Here is a 25,730-nt window from a genome sequence, read left to right as displayed (position 1 = left end):
CATATGTAGATTTCATGATCACCAAACACCTACAATTATACAAATGCCGTTTATGCTACATTACTTAAAAAATATGCACTTATTTATTTATTATTAGATTTTTTTGGAGTCATATGATTTAGAAATGATAGTCATCGTTTAAATATTTATTGCCCTACCACCAATCTTGACACAACATAAATTTATGGTCCTGTCAATTCGAGCTGGGTGCTTACAACATATTTGCTTGAACATACGCAGAATCTTTGGCAATCTTGAATATACATATTTGCTAATTCCAAAAAAACTATTTTTGAAAATATTAATGTCCTTATTTTTTTTTAATAGGAAGTTATCTCTTATTCGGGTAAAAAAATAGAAAATCAGAACAATTGAAAAAGTCAAATAGTGAGAGTCAAAAATTTACAGCGATGCAGTAATATTAAGTAATAACAAATTAAGGGCAAACCCGTAAAATGAATAAAAAAGAGGAGAAATGTTCGGGAAATTGAGCGTTGAACGAGAGGCGGGATGGCCCATGTGGACTGGACTCACTTTATAAACCCACTAGTCCACTGATGAGGACGCCAACTCCTCTCACCACCCACAGAACCGCTGGCCCTAATCTCCTTTCGCTGTCTCTCATTCAATAGAATCAATACCAGTTTTTTTTTAGGCTTCCCCCATTTTCAGAGAAAACCCAACGAACAAGAAAACAGAAGAAAAACCGGAACGGAAGGGATCGCAGGAAAACAAGGGAGAGAGAGAAACTTTTTGCAGCTTTTTGAATTATCTCCTGTGACAAGTTTCTTTCTCCTTTCTCCTTTCTCTCTCACCAAGGTAAGCTTTGTGGTGTTTGGTTTCTCTGATTTACTCGTTTTGATCTGTGGTTTACGGAGGAATCTGAGGTAATGAGAGTTGTGGAGGACGTTTCAATGGAGATTATGCATTTACGGAAAACTAGATGCTCACATTAATTCTTAATGCCTTTTGATGGGAGAGATCTGAGATTTAAGAATTTTGATTCTCTTTCCTATTTGTGCGCGTTTTCTCATCTTCCGAACATCTTTACTTTCTCGGATTTTGATGGTATGAGGAAATTCGATGACTCTTCTTGCTTTGTTAGCATAAATGGGTTTTTTTTGTTAGGTTTATTGTGCATTATGTAATTTGATTTCTCGGTCGTTGCTCTAACATCAGATCTGCTTTGTTTTTAACTCCAGATGCGCGTTGCCTTGTTTTTCTTTCTATGTGAGTTACTAACATTTTGACGTGTTCAATGTTCCTGATCCTATGAAGTGTTGAATCGGCCATCACCGGTTCTTACATTTCTTCAAGTCATCTTCGTTTCTGCAGTTTAATTCCTTCATTTCTGGAAATATAGATTGTCGAATATACTGTATAGTGTTCAAATGATCCTACCCCGGCTATGGTGGGTTAAATTTCGAGTTGCCAGAAGCGGTGGTTGACCATAACCTAAGTTGGTGAAATGTCAAATTTAAAAGTCATTTAAGAGTGAAGATACCCAGCAAGCTTTCCGAACTTCCTGGAGTGGCCTGTTTTCAAAAGAGAATCTCGGAATACTCTTTTTGATAATTGACATTAGATTTATTTTCGTTATTTTTTTTTATCTCAATATGCTTTCAGAATTTGAATTTGTGTGATGCTTGTTTTTCATTATTAGAGCCCAAAATCAGTAGAAGTAATTCCCTATCAGTGGCAGAAATTTTCGATGGAATGAATGTTCAGCTTTGTTTTTACCCTGTAGTTTCCTATTTTCTTGAACTGTAATATGTTTTGATTGGTTATTCAATGTTATGCAGAGATATGTTGCCGTCTGGCAAGATTTGCTGAGTTTTCCTTGTTATCTCTGCTATAACTTGTCATTTGAGAAGAAGACATTTGAAGAAATTTATTTGAGGCGATACTCAGGCTGACACATTTTTTGCAATTTAATTTCATCATGGTTACTACTCCTGCTTCCGCGTCATTCTTCCTGGCTGCTTCTCCATCTGTTGAATCTGGTGCAATATCTGCGAAGCTTGGTGCTCCCAATTTGGGAGGAATTAAGTCAAAGTCTGGTTCAGGTGGTGGTCTGAAAGTCAAGGCAAATGCTAAAGCCCCTTCTAAAATAAATGGTACCTCAGTTGGCGTGACATCTCCTGCAGAGAGTATGAAGAATGTGGACAGTGTTCCATCATCAGCCCCTAGAACTTTTATCAACCAGTTACCTGATTGGAGCATGCTTCTTGCTGCTATCACAACCATATTCTTGGCAGCAGAGAAACAGTGGATGATGCTTGACTGGAAGCCAAGAAGGCCTGATATGCTAATTGACCCTTTTGGTATAGGTAAAATTGTTCAGGATGGTCTTGTGTTTCGGCAGAACTTCTCGATCAGATCATATGAAATTGGTGCTGATCGTACGGCATCCATAGAGACGTTAATGAATCATTTACAGGTACTATGGTAAAATTTCTTTTTTTATCATGGATCTGAAAGACTGAAAATATGTTCGAGAAATAGTTATCCCGCTAGTGATGTTAAAACCACTTCATTGCAAAATAAATTTCAATGCATGCAGTTGTTTGTCCTTTTTAAAACTGTTGAGTTTATTTTGGCTTTATCGACTAACAAGTCATAACTTGATTTCCCCTTTTGCTGCCAGGAAACGGCCCTCAACCATGTTAAGACTGCAGGTATTCTTGGTGATGGGTTTGGTTCCACCCCAGAGATGTCCAAAAGAAACCTGATATGGGTGGTCACTAGAATGCAGGTTCTTGTAGACCGCTATCCTACCTGGTAACCCATAACCTCTTGTCCAGTAGTTAGCACTCATTATACAAGTTGCAGATTTTATCTCTTAATCTTCTAAATTTTTTGTTGGGCTTTGTTGTTTCGGTGTTATTTCATTAGCAATTCGTTGTTTTGTTTGCTCCCTTTAACTTTTTTCATTCACTAGGGTGAAGCTCTTAGTGTTGTACCATTTCAATGCTCCACCTCACAAGTTGATTTAAGATGTCTCTGTGCATGTTCTAGTTTTCATTAGAAGTAATTCTGTTCTTATGCAGAAAGTCTCTAGCACTCTGTTAGAAAATCCTTTTTAACTTATTTTATTTAGTCCCAATACTCTAAATAGGTCCCGTACCTTGTATGGCCAATGCTTTTTTGGTCATCCTAGACCTGAAAATTCACCAGTTTATGATTACATGGCTTGGCAACTTGTCACACCCTGGCAAGCACTGATTAAGTTAGACAGCAGTTTGAGGGTGATTTTGCAAATCATTTGGTGAGTGGCAAATGCATTAGGATGCTTTGCCAATTGTTCATAATTTCTGCATGCTATAACTGGATCACTGGTTATGTTTTTAGAGTTAGTCTTTGCTTTAGGAATTAGGATGACTGTTTTATATCGTGTTTCACATTAGTTCGCTGAATTCCTATTGCCATATGGTTGAGTGTATTCGTGGCAATTTGAGTCATGCTTTTGGCATCTGTTCAGAAGCTTCTATAAACTCAGGCCTTTTTTTTTAAAATGCTTTTTATATCGGTCTAAATTTGCAAATTCATATTTAGTCCCCATCCTGATAGAAGTATTTGAGGTTAATGGTTGTATATCTCTGACCTTGAAAACTAATTGGGATTCCTTTAATAGTCAACTGGTCTAAATAATTGTCACCATCTATTTGATACCATCTGTTACAGCTGATGTTATTATTTTTTGAAAAAAAAAACCTTATGGAAGGGTGTTATACATGGAAAATTAGCGGGGTATTAAATATAATTTTTGGGGTTTAAATTCCAATGCTCTGAATGTATTTCATCTTACAGGGGTGATGTTGTTCAAGTAGATACTTGGGTTAGTGCCTCAGGAAAAAATGGTATGCGCCGTGATTGGCTTATTCGCGATGGAAAAACTGGTGAAACTTTAACTCGGGCTTCCAGGTAATAAGGTTTACTGAAGATTTATCCCATATATATATATATATATTATTACCTTTTATAGAATCCCACTCTTTATGAAATTCTATCATTTAAATTTGCTTGTTCTCAATTGGGGCCGTGTATCGAATTAGTTTAAACAAATTGATCAATTGTTTGTATGTAATTGCCAATTTGTCATGCACATTTCGAGCAATAACTACTGATTCTGCAGCACAAATTTCAAATACATTCTCAGTTTATTATAAAAGTACACCATCACTTGGTCAGTATTCATCCTAAAAAGTCTTTTATTTACATTTAAATTTAAGTATTTTGTTCGATACGGCAAGTCATAAGATGCATAACCTGTGAATTGTTGACAGAGAAGCAACTTTTCACTATATTGTGATGTAGTATGAGAAGTTGTCAAAAACAGTATGTAAAATGTTGTTTGGTTTTGATTATCTTTAGTGTTTGGGTGATGATGAATAAACTGACAAGGAGATTATCCAAGATTCCAGAAGAAGTTAGAGGGGAAATTGAGCCTTATTTTCTGAATTATGATCCTGTTGTTGATGACGACAGCAGAAAACTACCAAAACTTGATGACAATACAGCGGACATTGTCCGTAAAGGTTTAACTGTAAGTCGAAGGTTTTCCGTAATGATATTTATTGTAATACACTAATACTTGTATAGTGTCGTCTTGAATTTCAAAATTTTGTTCTCATTACTTTATCTGTTCTGCAGCCTAGATGGAGCGATTTAGATATCAACCAGCATGTTAACAATGTGAAGTACATTGGCTGGATCCTTGAGGTAAATCTCTTGGCCTGAGAAATTTATTTTTCATCCTATGTGGGGGTATCTGCTTGTCTGAATAAGCTCCCAGTACGGCAAAATCGAGTTATCTCATCTTTGGATCAATGAATACTGATAAATGAGCCTTGGACTAACAGCATTTTCATATCTGGCTTAGCACCTATGTTGATCTTTTTGCCATTTTTGGAGAACTTGGTATCTAAGTGCATGCATTGCACATTACCATGTTTTCTATTATTGTTGAAGCAGGTGACTTTTCACATCTAGAAATATGCTTTGATAACCTATATGGTTGAAAGGCCAACTGGCTCAGCAATCTGAGTAGTTCGACTAATCAATGTTCAACCTCCAGTTGAGGAGGCTTTCTACCAAAGTTAGAATCTCTATATTGAGGAATAAAGGAACCATTGGTACAATTTTTTTTATTTAAAAAAAAAATAGGACAATTTGTGAAGGTATTATATGAAATGTCAATACATTGGTTAAACGTGTACTTTGTGTTGGCTTGTTTGTCATGTTTGCAATATAAAGTTTTGCTCCTTGATTGTAAAGTTCATTTTGTCTTTTATGATACTGGTTGTTGCAGAGTGCTCCACTGCCAATCGTCGAGAGTCATGAGCTTTCTTCCTTGACTCTAGAGTACAGGAGGGAATGTGGAAGGGACAGCGTGCTGCAGTCCCTAACTGCTGTCTCTGATGCTTCCATAGGAAATTTGGGAAATGCTGGTCATGTTGAGTGCCAGCACTTGCTTCGGCTTGAGAATGGAGCTGAGATTGTGAGGGGAAGGACTGAATGGAGGTCCAAACATGCCAAAAACTTTGGCATTGTGGGTCATGTTCCAGCAGAGAATGCCTAGTAGTATCAACTCTTTTGCAGCAGCAGCTGGAATTGTTGGTCATCTCTTCTTTGCTGGTGTCTCGCTCACATGGCTTGTGTAGAATCCCCCATGTGTTTCTGTTCTGGATATATATATATATATATATCCATTTATATATTTATATTTTATGTATATGTTCTTTATAGTTTGTTTTAGAGAGAGAAAGGAAGACCTCTTGTAATTAGATTTTGCTTCACAGACTTTCCCATTAGTTGTCTGAATCAATTACCGAAGGTTGTACACTCCTTCCTTGGCTTTGTGGTTCCAATTGTTTTGTGCGACAGCTGTGTTTAGCTGCTTGGATAAGTTAATATATAGCCTTCGTTACTGGCGCAACGTGCAACACACGTGTATATTTTTGTTGCATGTTGTTTTGAAATCAAAAGGGATGGATTGGATAGGTGGGGGATGGGATGTTTATGGTTTGCTTGTGTGATTAAATTCTTTCCTACTTTTTAAGTCTCTTTCCAACCAGGACAAGTAGGGGTATCGTGAATGCGTGACTCTTGTCTGTCCGGGTTTTGTATGAATGTGAGCGTCTTATTGATGTTTATGCTGCTAATTATTTTGTGTCCAACCCTGCAGCAGTGATTTTGGACCAAATTTACTTGGAACACGAAGATTCTCTGTTCCAATGCCTTCGTCAAAATCAACCGGAAATAGCCAAAACATAAGAAAAGAATAGTCTTAGTTGATGTAAGGGCTTCGTACACCTCCCTTGAGCAACATAACCCGCTGCAAATCACCTTTTTATCTTTTTTTTTCCCACTGCAATGGCCAAGATAACAGGTACGGAGCATGAGTATATATTTGGGTCAGGTCTCAGGTTATCGTTTTGAGCCCGACCCGATGTTTTTTAAGAACCTCCAAACCTGATCTATTACCCTAAGTCAGTAAGTCCTAACGGGGTTATCCGTGGTCAGGTCGTACGTTACCCGGAAATCAAAGAGCCCATTTAAGGCCCAATTCCTTCTTCAATTGATTTAACCACGCGTTCAAATAAAGCTCCCAAATCAGATGACCCTCTCTCACGGTGATTGAAATACATCAAAAGTTTTAGACCTTTTTGTCTCTCCCTCTCTCATCAGCGCTTCACGACAATGGGAAAGAGTGGGTCATTAAGCAACGACGTCTTGCTATCCTACACCTATGTCGCGGTCTGGGTCTTCTTCTCCTTCACGATCATCGTCTACAGCAAGTAATCTTGGACAACTATCTCAATGACCATGATCCACATGCCATTTATTAATTAGTAATTATATTTGATATTTTTTTAAAAATTTTAATCAGGTTAGAAAAATTACGAAAACAGAACCGAGGCCCCGACCAATCAAATTGGTTTCGGGCCGTGTCCCGCCGCCCTGCCAGATAAAAATATTATTGGGCTAACCCAATAAACGCCGGGTTGGGCCGGGTATCACGACATGATGACTGTACACCTCTAGTTCGAAGGAAAGGCGAGCAACACGAGAGTTTTAAGTGTGTAAGCTTTATTCACCAACCGAGCTTTGAACCTGTCAACACTGCCATTAGAGAAAAATTTGGCACTATTGACCCATCCATACCCAACAACAGGTTGTCCAAGAGGGAGATCAACAAGAGACAAGTACCATTTTTATTTAAGCCTGCCATTTACTCATTCATAGCCTGTTTCCATGATGGTTGAGTGACTGCATGTTGAAAAGACAAAGTGTTACTCTCACACAAAAAGTGTATATATATCATACATATGTATAACATGGTAGGGATTGGGTCATGAACCGAGTGAAATGAAAGGAATATGTGCCAACAAATATCAAGACAAGGACGGCGAATAGATGTTAGTTGGGAGATGTTCCTTGGAAGTAACTACATATTATAATTACTAACTCATAATTCTTAATACATATGTTTGATTAGTTGCCTATTGTAATATCAATTTGTATTATATATCTATTGACATTTCATGATATTAATTCTTCCAAACACATATAATTTTCAGATTCTTGTAGGCTTATTGGATTAGGGAAAAGTGTACCAAAAAAATACAACAATCTCAGTATATGTATAACATTGGGAAGTTGAGGATGCTTTCTAGGATTCCATTAGAGTCTCAATAATGGCCAAGTTGGTGTACAATCCTCACTATTCTATTGGGGTACTCAAATAGAAAAATTATTTGGGTGATTAGTCTAGTTGGTGATTTGGAAGTTCCTGAATTCGATTCCCATTGTGAATAATATTCTTCTGACAACGCGTTGGATTTTAGCTCAACTTACTTTGTTGTAAAGTGAGAAACTTTTATGCACGCGAGTTAAACGATCAAGTTTAAGCCCATATTAGATTTTCAAATGACAAACTTGTATGGTGTTGTTATCGATGATACCATACAAATTTAATACCAAAAATGACCCTAGTGTGTGTAATGACCACCAAAATCCAAAAATGTATCACTTCTTTGGGGAAAAAAATATATGGTTTCATCTTCATATCTTCTAACAATACTAGTTGTCCAAAAACAAACAATTCAACTTGACTGACTTTTTTCTAAAGATTTAATCATTTCCCATTATTGTGTCTTACACTCTTAAACACAACTTTATTTTTTTTTGGGTATTAAACTATTAAAGAGTTGAGACGATTTATCTTAATTTTCAATCCTTTTACTCAATCATGTCCCTTTGTCCAAAGGAACAGAATTTCCCCTTTCTTTTGTGTTTTTTACTCATCCCAATTCTCTAACTATTTGGTGATAATCTTTATTAAAGGATAATCACATTTTTTTATTAACCAACGATAAAATAACCTAGTTGGCTAAGACCCTTCTCAATAACGGTAACATGTTCAAAACCCATGTGCTCTGATATGCAAGATTTCTAGCAAATCGTCAAACATTTCACAACAAGTCATGTTCAGAGAGAGTTTAGAGGTTCTATACTGATCGCCCCTCTTCTCGCTCTTTTCACTCTAAACCAGAGAAATTTAAAAAGTAGAGTAAATTAATTTAACTATTGAAAAATTTACTGAAGAATAAAAAAAAAAGCACGATTAAAATATGTCAACTAAATTTCTATTTGAAGAGACACTAAAAGGTAAAATGACTGAAAATCAAAGGCAGATCCAAATGAGCACAGCCAAAGAACAATTATGAAAAAAAAGAAAGATGAGATTAATAATAATAATGAACACAAGCATTTCTTTTTCCTGCTTGTGACTGGGAGTGGGTGACTGGCAGTACCTGCAATTCTCAGAAAATGCCACACCTCATATCCTCTTTGATCGAGGAACCTCTCCTTTTTCTGATCTTTCATTGAGATCCACCACCCCCCAAAACAACTCAAGATCACTTCCAAGATTAGAATCCCCTCAAAATCCTCAAAAGTGAAAATTGCATTGCTTTCTCAACCCTGACCATCTCTTCTGTTATTTTATTTTTTTTTCCTTTTGAGTTAATTTATGGGTTCCATTTCAATTTTCCATCTTTGCTGAGATTTGGGTCTCTCCCCCTCTTCAACTTCACATCTTTAGCAGCTCAAAAGAGGAGAAATATTGCTGACAGGTTTTTTTTTTCCTTGCACTCACACAGACTCTCTCCGTCTCTCCATGATTCTTTACTTTTAGCTTGAAATGCAGGTTGCGGTGGACTTACATTATGTGCTGACTATTGCAAATCGTTGTTGTTTCCAGTTTGTTGTATTGAATTGTTTTGGGGGTTTTCTTAGTTATGATAGTTGAGATCTTGGTTTTGACCATTTTCTCTACTTTCTTTTGTTATAATTTGGTGTTGATTCTTGGTTATTCGGTTTCGTTCTGGTAATTCAAAGCTCTGATACCATCACTGTTCCCAGATCTAGGGTTTCAGTCCTATCAATTGTCATGTTATGGCCAAAGTTCAATCTCAGTTTTCATGATATAGAAGTTCTTTCTTTCGCTACCTAGCATGGGTTCATTGCCCTAGTTTTCTATCTGAATGTTAATTTACCCAATCAATCGGCCTGTAATCATGATCACTGGAGTTAACTATGAATATTCCAATAGCCTTTCTTGCAGTTTTAGGTCACTTGTCTGAAAGCACATTATAGTTGTAAGTAACAGACTTTGCTTATGAATTGTTGCTGCTTGTTGCTTAAATGTCGGAATTGCAATCATTTCATCCTAGATTCAGGATTATGAGATTAAAGCTGAGTGAACCTTGTACTTATTTTGAAGAAGATGGCAATCCAAAATATCTGATTTGTAATTTGCTCTTAGTAATGGTTTCCGCTTGATCCCATTTGCCATAAATCTGGCTTTTACTCTTCACCATGGATAAGCTTTTTTGAGATGCAGTTTCCCTTAGTTCACAGGAGACAATTGCATTTGTCTGGCATGTAGTTAAGAAAGCATCCAGGGAATTAGGGGCATCTATGTTTGTAGAGGATCCTAAATCACCTCTCCATCATCAGATAGTATAATTGGTTTTCTAGAATTTGAGCATTCAACCATTTGATGGACATTGCATTGTTATTGTTAAAATAATGGTATTCTTTCACATTGTTGCTGAATTAAGATTGAACTTTAGATAGCATTCATGAAAGGCGTGCCAAAACTTGGTGACAACAATTTGTCTCAGTTGATAGTTAGCATGCTGCTGCCCCCTCTAACCCCACACCCCTGTTTTCCAGATTCCCCCCCCCCCACCTCCCCCTTTTTATTTTATTTTATTGTGTATTGAACCAATCACTACATCTATGGTACAGGTATTTGTTTTGCGATATTGCATTGTCACCATGCTTAAGAAAATTCTCAGCAAACTCCCGCGTAAATCACAAAATACTGATTCGTTCGATTGTGGTGGAGTTGATTCTGGCAACATTTCTACGAACTTTGGCAATGGAATCCAAACTATAAGCTGTACAAATACTTTTTCTAGTCGGCTAAGCGTTGTTAAGCGGGTGTCTTCTGCTGTTTTTCCCGCAAGCATCATGACTGGAGTAGAGGCAGTGGAGCCCCATCTATCATTTAAAGATGTTTCAAATCAACAGAAGCAGAACCTGTTTATCAGTAAGTTAAATATGTGCTGCGAGGTGTCTGATGTCAATGATCCAGATAAGAATTCTGTTGAGCAAGATCTGAAACGCCAAACATTGTTAGAGCTTGTTGATTTTGTTTCTACTGGATCAGCAAAGTTTACAGATCCGGCAATTGCTGCAATGAGTAAAATGTGTTCAATTAACCTCTTCAGGGTTTTCCCCCCTAAGTGTCGTTCTAATAGTAGTGGGGGGGAGGCAGAAGATGAAGAGCCTTTGTTTGATCCTGCTTGGTCTCATTTGCAAATTGTGTATGAGCTACTACTTCGGTTTATTAGTTATAGTAATCTTGATGTCAAGGTGGCAAAGAAGTTTGTGGATCATGCTTTTCTTTTGAGATTACTTGACTTGTTTGATTCTGAGGACCCAAGGGAAAGAGACTGTTTGAAAACAATTCTGCATAGGATTTATGGGAAATTTATGGTACACAGACCTTTTATTCGCAAGGCGGTCAGCAATATCATCTACCGTTTCGTTTTTGAAACTGAAAGACACAATGGAATTGCAGAGCTGTTGGAGATTTTTGGGAGTGTTATTAGCGGCTTTGCCTTTCCTTTAAAAGAGGAACACAAGATATTCTTGTGCAGGGCTCTGATTCCTCTACACAAACCAAAATCTGTGGGTATTTATCATCAACAGCTGACATATTGTGTTGTTCAGTTCATAGATAAGGATCCGAAGTTGGCTTGTACTGTGATTAAGGGGCTTTTAAAATACTGGCCAGTGACAAATAGCCAGAAGGAGTTGATGTTTATCAGTGAATTGGAAGAGGTTTTGGAAATGATTAGCTTAGCTGAGTTCCAAAAGATCATGGTTCCACTATTTCGACGTATAGGATCCTGCCTCAATAGTTTGCATTACCAGGTATGTTTTCCTTGTTAATAGTTCCGTGCTATTTAACTTAGAGTTTCTTTTGAATTTATTGGGTAAGCTCTTCCCAATGTACATGGAAGAAATATACGCAAAATCAGATGATTGCACTGGCATACCTTTGTAATGTTTTAATTTTTTTTAATACATGCCTTAAATGATGAATAAACCTGTACTGGAAATTATAATGATCCTTGGAAGTCACAAAGAATGTTCCAATGCCTTCTTTGGTTGTGGGTGGCTTGTGAACATAAGAAAAGATTGCATAGATACCATACAATTGTGAATCTTCTGAAATTTTTTCTAAAGCCGGCTGAGTTTGGCATCTTATTATTTTTGTTGCTTTTGCTTGTTTAGAAAAACAAAAGGTGTGAAGATAAGCAAAAATATGTAAAAATAAGCAATGCCAAACTTGAGCAGCGTGCTCTCAATTAAATGGTTGAATTGTAAATAATTTATTGTGAAAATCATGAGCTTATATTTTGATTTGTTTTCAGGTAGCTGAGCGAGCCCACTTGCTATGGAATAATGAGCACGTTCTTAATCTTATTGCACATAACCGTCAGGTGATTGTGCCTCTCGTCTTCTCAGCTCTTGAACGAAACTCGCAGAATCACTGGAATCAGGCAGTCCTCAACCTTACACAAAATGTCAAGAAGGTCTTTTATGATATGGATGAAGAGCTAGTGCTTGCCTGCCAACGCAAGTTGGAGGAGGAAAATTCCCTCTCTAATGCAGTAGCTGAGAAGCGGAGACTGACATGGGAACGCCTTGAAAATGCTGCCAGTTTCCAACCTCCAGCGGTTAATGTTATAACTCCTACCAATCTTGTCACGTGCTCCGTCGCATGCTAGCACTTGTCCGGGAACACAAACAGGCATTTGCAGATCTGATTGCAGTACTGAAAGTGAGTTCTTAATCAAAGATTGACCCCAAGTTTGAAATGCCAAAATCAGGGTATCTGTTCTAAGATGTTGCATTATAAGTTGATTGAGCTGTGATGCTGCTGCCTCAAAAGGTTTTGTTTGAAGCATTGGCACTTGTTGGGTAGAAATAGAATCCTTTGCTTGCAATTGTGTATTGACAAACCTCTTGTGTAAATTACCAGTCTTGTCTGTTCTTGCATTTGTTCTATTCACATAAGAGTTGTATCCAATCTCTCCTTCTTAAGAATATGGAGATCCCGCTCTCTTACTAGACTTATATAACAACAATATTCAAGCAGTTTGCTTTGATATATTACAGATGTAAAGCTAATTAATGTATTTATGATAAGTTAAGCTTTGCAGGTATAAACTATAAACTGTACTGGAGATTGCAGATTTTAAGTGGAACCTTCCTGTCATTGTTGTTGCAGGTGTTCACAAGTTTTTTGGAACATTTATTTTCATCTACTTTCCTTTTTTACTAAGTAATGAATGTGAAGGGCCAGCTCCCAAGCGAACCTGTCAACCTACCTACCAAGCCTGTTCTTAGGCACACGTGTCAAACTGTCAACAATACAAATCCCTTTATGGATTGAGAAAAAAGAAAACCCATACAAAGTTCTTCTCTCTTTCTAAGTAAACAATAATTAATGATGATAAGAACCCACCAACCTTACCATGAAAGTTCCTCCTCACTGGCTAGTGTGTGCTCCTTTTGCTTTCACTTTCATATGGCCTCATCTACATTCACAAGGACTCTCTGCCTTTATGCTTGGTTAGTTGGTTTGTACTATTTCATTTCATTTTTGGGTAATTGCTTCAAATGTTGGTTTTGTTTGGTATGATTTATTTATATGTTTCAAATAAAAGAAGAATCTCTAATCCAGCTAGAGATGATAATAGTAGGAGAGATTCTGAATATGCTCTCACACCTAACAAGCATTATCGTTTATTGATTATATAAATTAATTTTCTAAGTTATTATCAATGCCAGTATGCTAGTCAATTCAGCTCAGCTATCTGTGCATCAACACTGCTGCACATAATACATTCAGAATCTTAGAAAAATTGCTCACAAAGAACATAGGAAGTGCACAGATTTCAGTTCATGTCACCGAAGGGATTCATCCCGGCCATACTTGCAACCTGGTCTGCCCTGAATATCACAAATTCAGGGATCATTTTCTAAGTTTAACTTCATCTATAAACCCACCCAATAACTCAGATTTGTAATGTCTGTTCATCACATACTATTCTATCCGCCAAAAGCTCCATCAACAGCATGAGATTTTAACAAAGTTATATGGTACAACCTCTATGCTATCAGTTGCTGCACTGTCCGGAACTTGAATTTGTTACACTTCTAAGTTCTAAACATTATTCGATTGAAAATATGAGTTCAGAAAATGTAGACACATGCCATGGAAGTCAACAATGTGGTCAGCATTACTGAAACAAGGTTCACACCATTGTTGTCAAGAATGCTGAGGCCGGAAATCTTCTTCACGGTTGGTCCTGGTTTACCGACAACCTGAAAGAACAACAAACAGTAATTCAGGTGATGTTTTCGGTAAAAGCAGAGGCTTATAAAAGAAATTCAAGTGATGCTTCATGGAAAGCACAAGCTGAGAGGTGGTTAATTTTGAAAAAGATGCGTTATCTTACTTTATTACGAACGGTGCAGAACCCACTAAACTGCACTGTGGCTCCCAATAAGGAATCTATGAGACTTCCACATAATCCTGCTAATGCAGAAAGGGGTATAACCAAAAGCTGTTTGAGAGCTACATCATATGTACATTGTGTAGTGAAAAATCCGAAGACAACATGAGTGAGTCCAATAACGCTTCCTGCTGCCGCAGCTGCGAGGAGGCCTGCCATTGTCACACCACCATTGGTTCCCCTTCGAACCGTCTGATAATCATACACAAATCAAATTTGAGAAGATTTATGATGAGAAGTATCAAGCATCAAAGCCATTTATAAAGCCTACGAGATCAAAATGCAAGATGAGCAAATGGTTAGAACAAAGCAAGAACAGAATAAGGGACTAACTGTAGAAAGAAAATCCTGAATGAACGGGTGATGCCCTCTGATGCTGTGGTGTAACCCAAATCAGCTTTAAGCCTTTAAGTAAAAGCAAATTGCTTTATGTTTTTTTTTTACAGGGACAGTAGCTACAACATTGTAATATCCACTATTGCAGAGAGAGTTTATTTGTTTAGGAGACAGTTAAGTCATAAGTAACTATCCAGCTTGTGATCTAGCCAAAACAACGAAAGAAGGATAAGTGAGATTAAACTATGATAAAAGTCACTACGTAAACATTGAAGCCTCAAAACAAGTAAAGCTACTTCCACATAACATCGATGTCACAACAAGCTGAAAGTAAGCATCATCATCCAAGCCTTAAGCCAAATTAGTTGGGGACGGCTACATTAATCTATGGGAGAAATCAGCCAGTCCCAAGCCTGGGTAAAGTAGGAAGGTTGTGGCAACGTAAAACTTTTGCCAAACTTAACAACTTATGAACATGAGTCCATTAGAGAAAGTGAAAGCAAGCGTCAAAAGAGAAATATGTTCATGTTACAATGAAGCGCCGGAGGCAGTCAAAATTTAGAGGATGCAATGGAAACACATAGCTTGTTCAGAAAAAATAAATAAATAAATTGGCACCTTAAAAGTAGTAATCAATCGAGGCTGTGCATCACTAAGTACACCAAGTTCAGAAGACCAAGTATCCCCATTGCAACAGCAATAGTGACCAATGATTCCACCTATAAGAGATGTGATAAGAGCCGAGTCTTTCGAGTCCAAACACTTGTCTTCCCAACCAGTATATTTCCAAATTATCACAGCCAAAACTGTAGCAATGCCGCTATTAAAAAGAACCTGTATCCTGAATTTAATCAACGCCATTAATGCCAGAAGCAGTATATAGCAACTGAATTTAATCAAATATTGAATAACCAAAAATTAAAAATAAAATAAAATAAAATTCAAGAATCGAATAAATAGAAGCAAGACGCAGAGCAGGAGATTGATATAAACCAATTTCTTTGTCCACCCTCTTTGAAATCAGCATCAATTCGCCGTTTCTTCTCTTCTCCAACCTTCGTTAACTTGGACGAACTCAAGAAGAAGGCGAGTAACATGGCTCCGTACCTAATAATAATATCCGAATCATCGAAAATCAAGTTCCAGATTTCCGTTTTCTCCTATCAATTCCAAACCAGTGACCATCCATACAGAACAGAGCACTAAAATAGAAAGACAAGAAATATGAATAATGAAAGTGGACCTGTAACCGACAGCAAAATGGATGAACATGACGAAGAAGCCGGCGATGGCGCCAGACAAGTTGAGTGAGTTTCGTCTGTAAGATCTAATTGCGATTAGAGCAGCGATTATGGCGGCGATTAAAGGTTGGAGTATAACCTTTTCCATTGTTGGGGATTTTTTGCCGAGCAGCGGAGGGAGGAAGACAATGATTGTGAAGTGTGCGCAGTACTTTGTTTGTTTGTCAGTCAGGTCAGAGTATGACAACTCCACTTGATTCGTCCATTGGCCGCTCCTAAAAAATGCATTCAACGTGGCGTGCCCGTTGTTTTGTTTTTTTTTTAATCTTATTTATAATCCATAAGATAAAAAACAACTTGCAAGTCAGGTTGAAACAAATTCAAATTTATTGCGTTTGAAATATAGAATATTTTGAATTTATATTATATATAACAGTTTATATATATATATATATATTTTTTTTTGTGGTTAAATTTAATTTTTATTTCAAACAAATAAATTGTTATGTTAAATAATAAATATTAGAAATTTAAGATTTTTTCAAAAATATTGCACCGGTTCTCCCATGTGAAAAACGAGCACTTCAGCCAACATCTCGTACAAGGTAAAATTGAGTTTTACTAAATTCCTCAAGATCTCGTTAAATCTCTCCTTCACTTGGAGAGCACTTTTAATGGTGTGCATTTACTTGGACAAGGGAGATAAAAAGTGATTTTTTCTTGGTCTATCGAAATTTTTTATGCTCCAACAAGGCTTATTTGTTGGGCTCTTTTAATTGCCCCAGCAAGAAGGCATGAAACATGCAATGCTTACGTGCGTGGCCCAAAATGAGATTCATATTTTACACACACTCACATTTTTACCTATATCTCACGCACACTCATATTTTTACTTTTAAATCAATACTAAATTTCATTTTTATTACACAAAAATCAAGCCAATAAATTTATATTATTGTATCAATATATTTTGTTATCCTAACCAAATCAACAAAACACATCTTCCAACCCATTTTATTGTCTCAACAAAAAATTATCATTATGGTTACTCTGAATATTATATATATAAGTAGCCGCTTCTTAGGCGTGGGAATACGCACCTGAGAAGGGTGCGGACCTATGAGAGCCCCCACAATAGCTTTTTATGAAGACTTAACCCATTTATGAGTAGGGGACCTGATCCCGCACATGAGAAGAGCTGTATATTAAGTAGGCACTCATATTTGCCAAAAGTGACTGAAGTAAGTCAGTCAACTCAAATTTAAACTCCATTGTTATTGTTTAAAATTTCCATTTCAATGAAGGTTGAGGGCAGCCCTCTTTCCAAAGGAATGAACTCTCTCATTGTCAATCACAGACACAGTCGGACCAGTCCAAATCCTGCTTACTCTAGTAATTAGAGAGAAGAACGAGCTCTTTGAAGCTCCAATCTCATTCTTATTATCAAAAAGGTAAAATCTTTGCAAAATGTATGTAAATGAATTGGAAATCAAATCATGATTAAAACCAAAATTTTTAAATACCATAGCTAATGATTTGATTAGTAAAAGCCAACAGTGCCAGAGTACAAAAATAAATCCAAAGAATTATGTCGACGATAAACCCACCAAGATGGGTTTCAAAACAAGCACCAACATAACCCTCAAACAATTTCTCCATTTCCGTTATTAACCTTACCCAAACCAAAAGCTCAAAACTGTGCCAAGCATTTTCAAACATCTGTACTGTAGTGCACACCAGCCACTAATCAAAATAAGCTACGAATTCTCAAACTTTAGCAGCAAAAATATAAGTATTTGCCAAAGAGCTCCCTGGACTTTGCAACCGCCAAACATACCTCCAACATGCAGTCCGACAGGTAACAAAACCAATTCCATTTTTTTCCCCCCACATAAAGAGATGGTTTTATCAAAAATTCAATCAGTGGCCATTCAATCACCAAGGTTACAAGGTGTGGATCTGATTCACCAGACTTCAAACCTGCAAATCAAATAAGAAAATGTCTGAGTAAATCCAGATTAGGGGTACAGGTATCCCATCTGTTCCGTCCAACCAGTCATTCTGCATCTTTCATGCAAAACTGATACGGTAGATTGATTACCAGAATCTTATCAGTTATCACAAACTAATGCAGTTTCTGCAACTAATATGAACTTACATGGCATACAGTAAAAAAAAGAAAGCACTGTGAAGTAGCAAAAATGGATGGTTAATGCTACATGAAGAGAGGGATAGAGAGGGGAACATAGAATGTAGTCATGCATAGGATCTCAGCTCACACTCCCAATGTCTAGTAAAGCTTTACCTGACAAAAGAAGAAAATATACATGCACGTATGATAAAGAGAGGGTCTGGCAAGGCCGGGGAGGAACAAAGAAAGTTATCCACGTCTTCCTCTCCCTTTTGCTCTCCCTCTCCCTCTCCCCCTTCCTCTTCCTCTGCCGCCATGTTCCATTCCACGAGCCGTATCGTCATCTCTTTCATAATTAAACATACTCATTCTAATATCATCTGCCCCTATATCATGTTTCCCTCTCCCCCTTCCTCTTCCTCTTCCTCTGCCGCCATGTTCCATTTCACGCGCCCTATCGTCATCTCTTTCATAATTAAACATACTCATTCTAATATCATCTGCCCCTATATCATGTTTCCCTCTCCCCCTTCCTCTTCCTCTGCCGCCATGTTCCATTCCACGCGCTCTATCGTCATCTCTTTCATAATTAAACATCATTCTAATATCATCTGCCCCTATATCATGTTTTCCTCTTTGCACCTGGACATAAAAGAAAAGCATAACATGAAACACTGAAAGCAAAATAACAGGAGCAACAGCAATACCCAAGATGAGCAGATGGGGACATTAGGATCTTCCATATCAAGTTGATTCTGAAGTTGCCATGCAAGATCCTCATCACCACTAGTGTTTGAAAGCTCATTTTTCACTCCGGTCTTTGCCCCAGCCTTACTCTTTTCCCACTCATCTAGAGTGAAAACTGGCATCTCTTCTTGTTTTGCCTTTCCCTTATTTCTCCGACCCTTAGCATGCCAATCACGTTTATTTGGTTCACTCATTTTCTGTAAGAGCTTTTGAGAAGCTGCTTGATTTTGAACAGGCACACACTCAGCAACTGCCACAATTAATCATTTGCCCATCAGCATAAAAATTAAAATTTTGAGATTGAAGTACTTTCTGAAATGAACAAATGAAAGTTACGCAATGTCTGAGTCTGAATTGATAACAGCACTTTCTCTAAGCCCTACAACAATGCGTCCATGCACTATATGCGTGCTTTTTATTTCACCACATCCTACTTCTATTTATTACCACAAAACATACTCCATACATGCAGCACAGGCAATCACAGAGGAATATATTAAATTGCACCATCCATATAGCTGTGACTCTGATTTAATTTGAACGAAGAAAAGAATGAAGTCACACCTTCCTTTGGCCTTATTTCGGAGCTACTAGGATTTTCCTCATCTTTTCCGGTAGGGCAAGTGGTTTTAAGGTCTTGATCAATGTGAATAGCTTTGAAATCAGTGGTTTGCTGTCCATTGGTTGGCTTGATTTCAGTACCTTCAACAGTTTTCACAACCAGAGGCACACTTCCCTTGGAGGTAAACCCAGAGTGATCTGTAAAACACCATTCATTCAGTAGCTACATTTCTGAGGAAATTGGTAAATAAAGTACAGCTCTGTCAGTCATTCTTTAACATAGCTACCGACAAGACTAAAACAGCAATGTTACTCTTTCATTTTAAAAGTATATGCATTTTCGTCCTATATACAAAGTTTTAGTGTTCGGCTTAATTAGAGTTTTTAATTCGTAGGGACAAACACAGTAATACAAGACAGCTACGGTACACTACTTTGATAGAACGAACCTATGTATTGCAGACTGATGAGACGGGACTTATTTTTTTTTAAAGAAGAGACGGAACAATCTAAAGGACTGTTGGATGCAATGCCCAATAACTCTGCATATGACCCTGTATGGAGAAGGCAAGTCATCCAAAATCCGACATTCTATGATATTTGGTTGAGACATCAAGCTTATAGTGAGCGATATTTTTTTTGAATGGCTAAACTTTTATTAAAGCACCAAGGGTGAAACCCAGTGAAGAGAATGATAATACAGCCTTATCTAAATTATAAATGGCTTCCAAGAATCCAGATATACTTAAAATGTCTCCAATATTGCTTTACAAATTCTCTTCACCCTTAAAATTCAGGTTGTAATGTCAGAGAAGGATTACTGTTCCTTAACTTAGGAGCAGCATACGCTCGGCTGAAGCTGATAATAAATTTCCATACAACAAGAACTTATAGATATAGTCATAGAAAGAGATGAGTCCTTTATACTTTTGCTTAATTTTTAAAATCTGGAGGAAACTTGACACATTTAAATGTTACCTAACAAGTAGTCTAATATTAACATCAGTCTAACTTGCCACATTTAAACCTTACAAGTAGTCTAATACATTTACCAAATGTATGTAGCAAGAAAATAAAGGAACATTGAACATCGAAGTTTATAATCCAGAATAAATATTATTGAATGTGCCATTCAACTTGAACAGAAGCAACCGCATACACAAACACATTAAGTCAAAATGTCAAACGCTTTAGCTGAGTCCCTGCTGCATGCACAGCATTTAAGTACGTAAAAATCATTTCATGTTATATGCAATAGATCAAATGCCTAAATTCTTCCACCAGACAACAAACTGATAGGGTCAAAATATGAAAAATCTATTGGATCTTTGCTTTCTTGTATTACATGCTAAACAACCACATTGTCACTGAAAAAGCCACTACTAATAGTTCAATAACTCATATGTTATGAAATTAAACCCACATGCTTCAAACCCGATCGTGAACTCAATGGGAGAAAATTTTCAAATGGATAGAGTTAAAGAAAAAAAGGAACCTTTCCGTGGAAATCTATGTGAAGGCGCCCCAATTTCCAACTTCTCAAAAGGAGGAGGACCATTAGTCTCACTTTCATGGGATGGCCTTAGGGATGACAATGAGAAAACTGAATATTTCCGCTGAACCTGCCATTCTTCATAAAGTAATTGCACCACACCTCCTAATACAGTTATCGTTTTAGAGTTCAAACATACTATACCACTATGCACTGCAGCTTTGTGTTCCAGGCGGACCTACCAACCAATATCAAAAGGAAAACCAAAGTTGTTGATTAGTTATGATATATTAACAATAATACTTGTGGCGTAAGGAGTCAAATTATTGCTAACATAGTAAAAACACTTCATAACTGTGCACCACATGTGGCAATGATATAAGATAATTGGCAGCATATAAGCATATTCTGTGAAGGACATGACACACAACCCCAATCACACTACACTAGCTTCTCTAGATAGGAAACATTTTGAAAGATTCAATAGAAGTTCTTGGAATGACTCTGTCTCACACTTCACATAAACACAAAAATGGCAATTTTGGCCATGTGATTATAATTCAAGCAACAGAAGGAGCAAACTCCATGAAACTGAGAGTACCTTAGTCCCAGGTACAACGTCTTTGGGAATTGATGGTATATGGGAGTACTCTATTGCGGTAACCTCCGAGTGGCCATCTGTTAGACTCAATTTTAGTAATCGCCGCTGACTACTCGAATTCATAGAAACGTCATCCATGCTACTCAGAGATATGTCCCTAACTGATGATATCTGTTGACAAGCATCCTTAGTTAGTATAAACCATGCATATTTCAGAGTAAAGTTGAAATTCGAAACAACACTGACTGCAACTGTTGGTCGATTTTTCTCGGAAAACATACAAAATAGAAATTAGATCTTCCCTCGAAAACACACTCGAATTGAGCAGAAATTCGCACAAACGTTCACATGTGTTACTATTTTTCTGAGCAACCAAACGAGATGAGACAAAAAATGATTTGCCAGAGAAAGATTACCTGAAGGACTTTGGGGCCGTGAAGACAAGAGGATTTCCGAATTTGATTAGAATCGGGCAATGACTTGCCTCCGATGGATCGAAGATCCGAATTGAGCAGCTCGGACTCCACCGAATCCGCCAAAGTTAAGGGGTCCGTGTCATCAGCTAAAGCGAAGTGTATAAAGGTAATCGCTTTGACTTTCTCCAATTCATCGAAACACCATCCTCTGCTCTTTAGGGTTTCTAACACTGCCGCCTGTGCAGCGTCATTCGAACTCTCCTCCATGGTAGCGCCTCGCTTTCGCTGTGCGCGGTTTCTCTTTCTACATCCTCTGCTCTTTTGGGCTTGGGCTCGAAACCCAACTAGGGTCCAGGCCCGTGTCAATCGAAGCCTTTGGGCTCCAAACCATTTTTACCGTCTTCAGGGTTACAGACAGACTTACGATTAAACCCTAACCCATATATAAAGTTATAGGATAATGCTTAAGATCCCTAAAAAATGATCCTCAAAATACCCCCATTTAATATGGAGTATTGGATGTGAAGTGGGTCCTATGTGTATGTTTTTAATCAATGACTATTTTAATGTCACATAGATTTTGGGGACTTTTGGGGGTGAAATTTTGGGGGTCTCTAACATTGTCCAAAGTTATAAACCACAAATCGGGCCGAAAAATGCAAAAGGCTAAACCAAACTCCACATAGAGGGGAAAAAAACCCACGCACCGTTCATGGCGATAATGACAAGCTTCTTGAGGATAAATTTTAGAAAAATTAACAAATATATGAGGTTTTTTTTTTGAAATGGGAGAAGAGACAGTCGAACCCTGATCATCAGGGTGATACACACTATCTTTACTGTTTCAACTTGTGGCTCGGATGTAAATATATGAGTATCTAATGCAATACAAAATCATAAATGTAAACAGCTCTAAACCTATCGTTATAGCTAAAGCCTACTGTTGGGGGAAAATCTTGTGTGGTTTATGGATCAACGAAAGTTCTTGAAACCTTATCGAGTACTCTACAAGATAGGAGCCCCAATTTTTAGTTACAATTCTCCCCAAAATCATGTTAAATAATGATTTTGTTTATTTGAAAATGACATATTAGAGTTTATAAATTAAGAAATTAGGGTTTAGAGTTTAGGATTTAGGGTTTAAATTTTAATTTTTAGGGTTTAGATTTCAAAATCTATTATATTCCAACTTTATGAATATCAAAATAATCAAAAACACATTTTAATTTAAAATAATTTCGGGGGAGAATTGTAACTATAATTATAACATAGAATTGGAGCCCCCTATCCCATAAAATAGACACAAGTTAAAGACTAAGGGGTTGATGTGTTTCTATTTCACAAACATCACGCACGTTCATCTAAACATTTAAAATAATTTCGGAAAAAAAAATTTAGTATCCGTAGAATTTTCGCAAAACAAAGCAATATATGCTTGCATTTTTTTACTCTTTACAATTGTTGCTTCTAGCTAGCTACGACATGAAAGCATCCAAAACCAAACCAAAACAAAAATAAACAATATTGCATGGATCCTTTCTTACAATTGTTCCATCCACAACCACTGCAAAAGTATCTGCCAATCTAGCTACACCAAATAAAGACAAGAATACCATTGTCCTACACTATTTCTACATGAGACAAATAGCTCTCTGTCCCACTACTTCAAACACAATAACATCAATCCAATACAACTCACATTTTCTATAATCTCACAATCCACACCATTAGAGCTACCTTGACCAAGCCAAGTATTGTCAGCCTAGCTCACCATGAATAATTCTATCTCACAATCCTTCAAAGACCACCCCATTAACAATCTCAACCACATTGTACCTCTAGATTTCCAAACTGTCCTCAAATTACCCCAATCTCACACATGGAGGAGTACTAGGACTAGTCTTTCCCCGGACTATCCACCCGTAAACCCGTGTACTAAACAACCCGTACCCATCATTGACCTGACAAATCCACATGTGACAAAGCTCATTAGGGATGCTTGTGAGAATTGGGGTATGTTTCAGGTCACCAACCATGGCATTCCTTTGAGTCTGATGAAGGAAGTGGAGGGTCAAACGAGGCGATTATTTGCATTACCATCAAAGCAGAAGCTCCTGGCCGTCCGATCGCCGGACGGGTTGACCGGGTACGGGCTCCCGCGGATCTCGACGTTTTTTGTTAAGATGATGTGGTCGGAGGGTTTCAGCATTATGGGGTCTCCGCTTGACCATGCAACCCAACTTTGGCCACACGACCATGCTAAATTCTGGTATGTAGAATTTGTTTGGTTTTTCCTTGTCCCTTGCTGCCACGTCATAGCATGGGCTGTCGTGTCATTTGGTTAACTAGTGGGGGTATTTTGGTAATTTGGGTGTGCTTCGTTATCATCAATGCACTCAAGAACGAAAATATCAAGATCTTAGTAATTTTTGTCTCAACTATCACAAATGTCACAATGTATGCACATTATTTACGTGAAATCTTGGGCCCCACATGCCCCACCTAATCCGTACGAAATCGTGTGCGTCCATCTCAACATTTGAGATAGTTGGGTCAAAAAATATTGGCTTCCGTAAGACTCTTGAATGAAGAATGTGATGGGAGATTAAAACCTAGTTATACCGGTAGCATTGATAAGCACCTCACATAAGGCACGTAGGTCAAAGGTTAAAAGAAATATACATGCATGCATGCATGAGCCATGCATATATCCATATTACCCATCTAATTTATTTTTAATCCTATTAATTATCTCCCATCATCATCAAAGTTTAATATGCATACATGAGTCATATTGCATTTTAAAAAATATTATTAATCTTTTTTTGGATTATAATAACCATAATGAATTCCTTAATTGATTAATCATAATCGAGTGCAATTTTCCACAGTGACGTGATGGAGAAATACCAAAAAGAAATGAAAGTAGTAGCCGAGAGACTTATGGGCCTCATGTTAACATCGTTGGATTTGGAGGTAGCCCAAGAAGATCTGAAATGGCTCAAGCCTAAAAGCCCACAAGCCCTACTTCAACTAAACTCTTACCCAATCTGTCCGGACCCAGACCGCACCATGGGCCTGGCCCCTCACACCGATTCATCACTACTCACTTTGCTTTACCAGAGCAACACTAACGGGCTCCAAATCCTTAAAGACGATTCCATAGGGTGGGTCCCGGTCGACCCAGTGAACGGTGCGCTTGTGGTCAATGTCGGTGATCTGATGCACATAGTATCCAACGGACGGTTCAAGAGCGCCCTCCATCGAGCGGTTGTGAACAAAACACGTCATCGTATTTCGATTGCATACTTCTATGGCCCACCAAGGGAGGTCAAGATATCACCCTTGATGAAGCTGATTGATTATGATCACCCTCCTGTGTATCGAGCCGTTACGTGGAAGGAGTACTTAGATGCTAAAGCTGTGCATTTCAATAGGGCTTTGGAGATGATCAAAATATGATCAATATATATATATAGGAATTCCCCTATACGCACTTATGTTTTCACCATTGATTTAAAACATGTGAAATTCAAAACAATGGATCACACTTGTCATTTTATTCACCCACACCTTTTAAAAATGATGTGTATTTTAAGTACGCATAAGAAAATTCCTTATATATATATATGAATTCTCACATAAGGGTTTAATGTAAGAGTATAAATTGATTTGAAACATACGGGACCCAAAATAATGGATCCCACTTATCATCTCATTCATCCACACCATTAAAAAATCACCCTTAATTTACACCCTTACATTAGACCCCCATATATGAGAATTCCTCTATATATAAAATACTAATAGAATTATAGTCAATTTAGTATTTCCATATATATCTATATATCTTTATTGAGTCGGAATACAATTACCATACAAATCACACAGCGCTATCCACTTCCACAATCCTCTGGTTATTGTTGACGAAGATCTGACATATCTTTGTCAATCTTCATAAACATCTCTGAACTTGAAAGGTAGAGATGCTTAACATCCTTCCTTTTTTCTTTTCCCCACCTTTTCATGTACCACAT

At 37.5% G+C, this 25,730-nt stretch overlaps 5 protein-coding genes across 6 annotated transcripts; 3 read left to right on the top strand and 2 right to left on the bottom strand.

Annotated features, from left to right (window-relative positions):
* The first annotated feature begins 565 nt into the window (after positions 1–565).
* LOC119995911 (palmitoyl-acyl carrier protein thioesterase, chloroplastic-like) lies at positions 566–5,938 on the top strand. The gene is made up of 7 exons (XM_038842385.1): positions 566–819; positions 1,803–2,440; positions 2,648–2,781; positions 3,811–3,924; positions 4,375–4,546; positions 4,654–4,722; positions 5,312–5,938. The coding sequence occupies exons 2-7, from the start codon at positions 1,943–1,945 to the stop codon at positions 5,579–5,581; spliced, it is 1,257 nt and encodes a 418-aa protein (XP_038698313.1). The 5' UTR covers positions 566–819; positions 1,803–1,942; the 3' UTR covers positions 5,582–5,938.
* Positions 5,939–8,693: 2,755 nt separating this feature from the next.
* LOC119995910 (serine/threonine protein phosphatase 2A 57 kDa regulatory subunit B' kappa isoform-like) lies at positions 8,694–12,816 on the top strand. Its single transcript, XM_038842384.1, has 3 exons — positions 8,694–9,140; positions 10,321–11,514; positions 12,018–12,816. The coding sequence occupies exons 2-3, from the start codon at positions 10,351–10,353 to the stop codon at positions 12,372–12,374; spliced, it is 1,521 nt and encodes a 506-aa protein (XP_038698312.1). The 5' UTR covers positions 8,694–9,140; positions 10,321–10,350; the 3' UTR covers positions 12,375–12,816.
* An 826-nt stretch (positions 12,817–13,642) lies between these two features.
* On the bottom strand, positions 13,643–16,005 carry LOC119996026 (protein PGR). The gene is made up of 5 exons (XM_038842524.1): positions 15,748–16,005; positions 15,498–15,611; positions 15,123–15,345; positions 14,112–14,360; positions 13,643–13,977 (listed from the first exon to the last, which is right to left on the bottom strand). Exons 1-5 carry the CDS (start codon positions 15,891–15,893, stop codon positions 13,846–13,848), a joined length of 864 nt encoding a protein of 287 aa, XP_038698452.1. The 5' UTR covers positions 15,894–16,005; the 3' UTR covers positions 13,643–13,845.
* Positions 16,006–17,257: 1,252 nt separating this feature from the next.
* On the bottom strand, positions 17,258–21,998 carry LOC119997670 (tudor domain-containing protein 3). 2 transcript variants are annotated; one of them, XM_038844832.1, is made up of 7 exons: positions 21,694–21,998; positions 21,278–21,448; positions 20,680–20,914; positions 19,188–19,382; positions 18,605–18,873; positions 18,051–18,518; positions 17,258–17,725 (listed from the first exon to the last, which is right to left on the bottom strand). In XM_038844832.1, the coding sequence occupies exons 1-6, from the start codon at positions 21,958–21,960 to the stop codon at positions 18,126–18,128; spliced, it is 1,530 nt and encodes a 509-aa protein (XP_038700760.1). In that variant the 5' UTR covers positions 21,961–21,998; the 3' UTR covers positions 17,258–17,725; positions 18,051–18,125. The 2 variants fall into 2 exon arrangements, with proteins under 2 accessions (XP_038700760.1, XP_038700761.1); XM_038844833.1 differs by lacking the exon at positions 18,051–18,518 and having other exon boundaries at positions 18,584–18,873.
* A 1,467-nt stretch (positions 21,999–23,465) lies between these two features.
* On the top strand, positions 23,466–25,155 carry LOC119996052 (gibberellin 3-beta-dioxygenase 3-like). The gene is made up of 2 exons (XM_038842552.1): positions 23,466–23,962; positions 24,585–25,155. The coding sequence occupies exons 1-2, from the start codon at positions 23,466–23,468 to the stop codon at positions 25,153–25,155; spliced, it is 1,068 nt and encodes a 355-aa protein (XP_038698480.1).
* Positions 25,156–25,730: the final 575 nt, after the last annotated feature.

Source organism: Tripterygium wilfordii, chromosome 4 (assembly GCF_013401445.1).
Source record: "Tripterygium wilfordii isolate XIE 37 chromosome 4, ASM1340144v1, whole genome shotgun sequence".
Lineage (NCBI taxonomy): Eukaryota > Viridiplantae > Streptophyta > Magnoliopsida > Celastrales > Celastraceae > Tripterygium > Tripterygium wilfordii.
Note: the sequence above shows the minus strand (reverse complement) of the source record. Positions and strands in the feature narration are given on the sequence as shown.

Excerpts from the sequence above, each read along its gene's own strand:
- LOC119997670 (XM_038844832.1), bottom strand. The coding sequence starts at position 21,960 with ATGGAGGAGAGTTCGAATGACGCTGCACAGGCGGCAGTGTTAGAAACC. Across the intron at positions 19,383-20,679 it reads ACATAGATTTCCACGGAAAG|ATCACTCTGGGTTTACCTCC; the intron begins GTTCCTTTTTTT and ends GGTGTTTTACAG. Across the intron at positions 18,519-18,604 it reads TTGATATGGAAGATCCTAAT|GTGCAAAGAGGAAAACATGA; the intron begins GTCCCCATCTGC and ends TTTTATGTCCAG.
- LOC119996052 (XM_038842552.1), top strand. The coding sequence starts at position 23,466 with ATGAATAATTCTATCTCACAATCCTTCAAAGACCACCCCATTAACAAT. Across the intron at positions 23,963-24,584 it reads CACGACCATGCTAAATTCTG|TGACGTGATGGAGAAATACC; the intron begins GTATGTAGAATT and ends AATTTTCCACAG.
- LOC119995911 (XM_038842385.1), top strand. The coding sequence starts at position 1,943 with ATGGTTACTACTCCTGCTTCCGCGTCATTCTTCCTGGCTGCTTCTCCA. Across the intron at positions 2,441-2,647 it reads CGTTAATGAATCATTTACAG|GAAACGGCCCTCAACCATGT; the intron begins GTACTATGGTAA and ends TTTTGCTGCCAG. Across the intron at positions 4,723-5,311 it reads ACATTGGCTGGATCCTTGAG|AGTGCTCCACTGCCAATCGT; the intron begins GTAAATCTCTTG and ends TGGTTGTTGCAG.
- LOC119995910 (XM_038842384.1), top strand. The coding sequence starts at position 10,351 with ATGCTTAAGAAAATTCTCAGCAAACTCCCGCGTAAATCACAAAATACT. Across the intron at positions 11,515-12,017 it reads TCAATAGTTTGCATTACCAG|GTAGCTGAGCGAGCCCACTT; the intron begins GTATGTTTTCCT and ends ATTTGTTTTCAG.
- LOC119996026 (XM_038842524.1), bottom strand. The coding sequence starts at position 15,893 with ATGGAAAAGGTTATACTCCAACCTTTAATCGCCGCCATAATCGCTGCT. Across the intron at positions 15,346-15,497 it reads GAGGGTGGACAAAGAAATTG|GATACAGGTTCTTTTTAATA; the intron begins GTTTATATCAAT and ends GATTAAATTCAG. Across the intron at positions 13,978-14,111 it reads TCTGCACCGTTCGTAATAAA|GTTGTCGGTAAACCAGGACC; the intron begins GTAAGATAACGC and ends TTGTTCTTTCAG.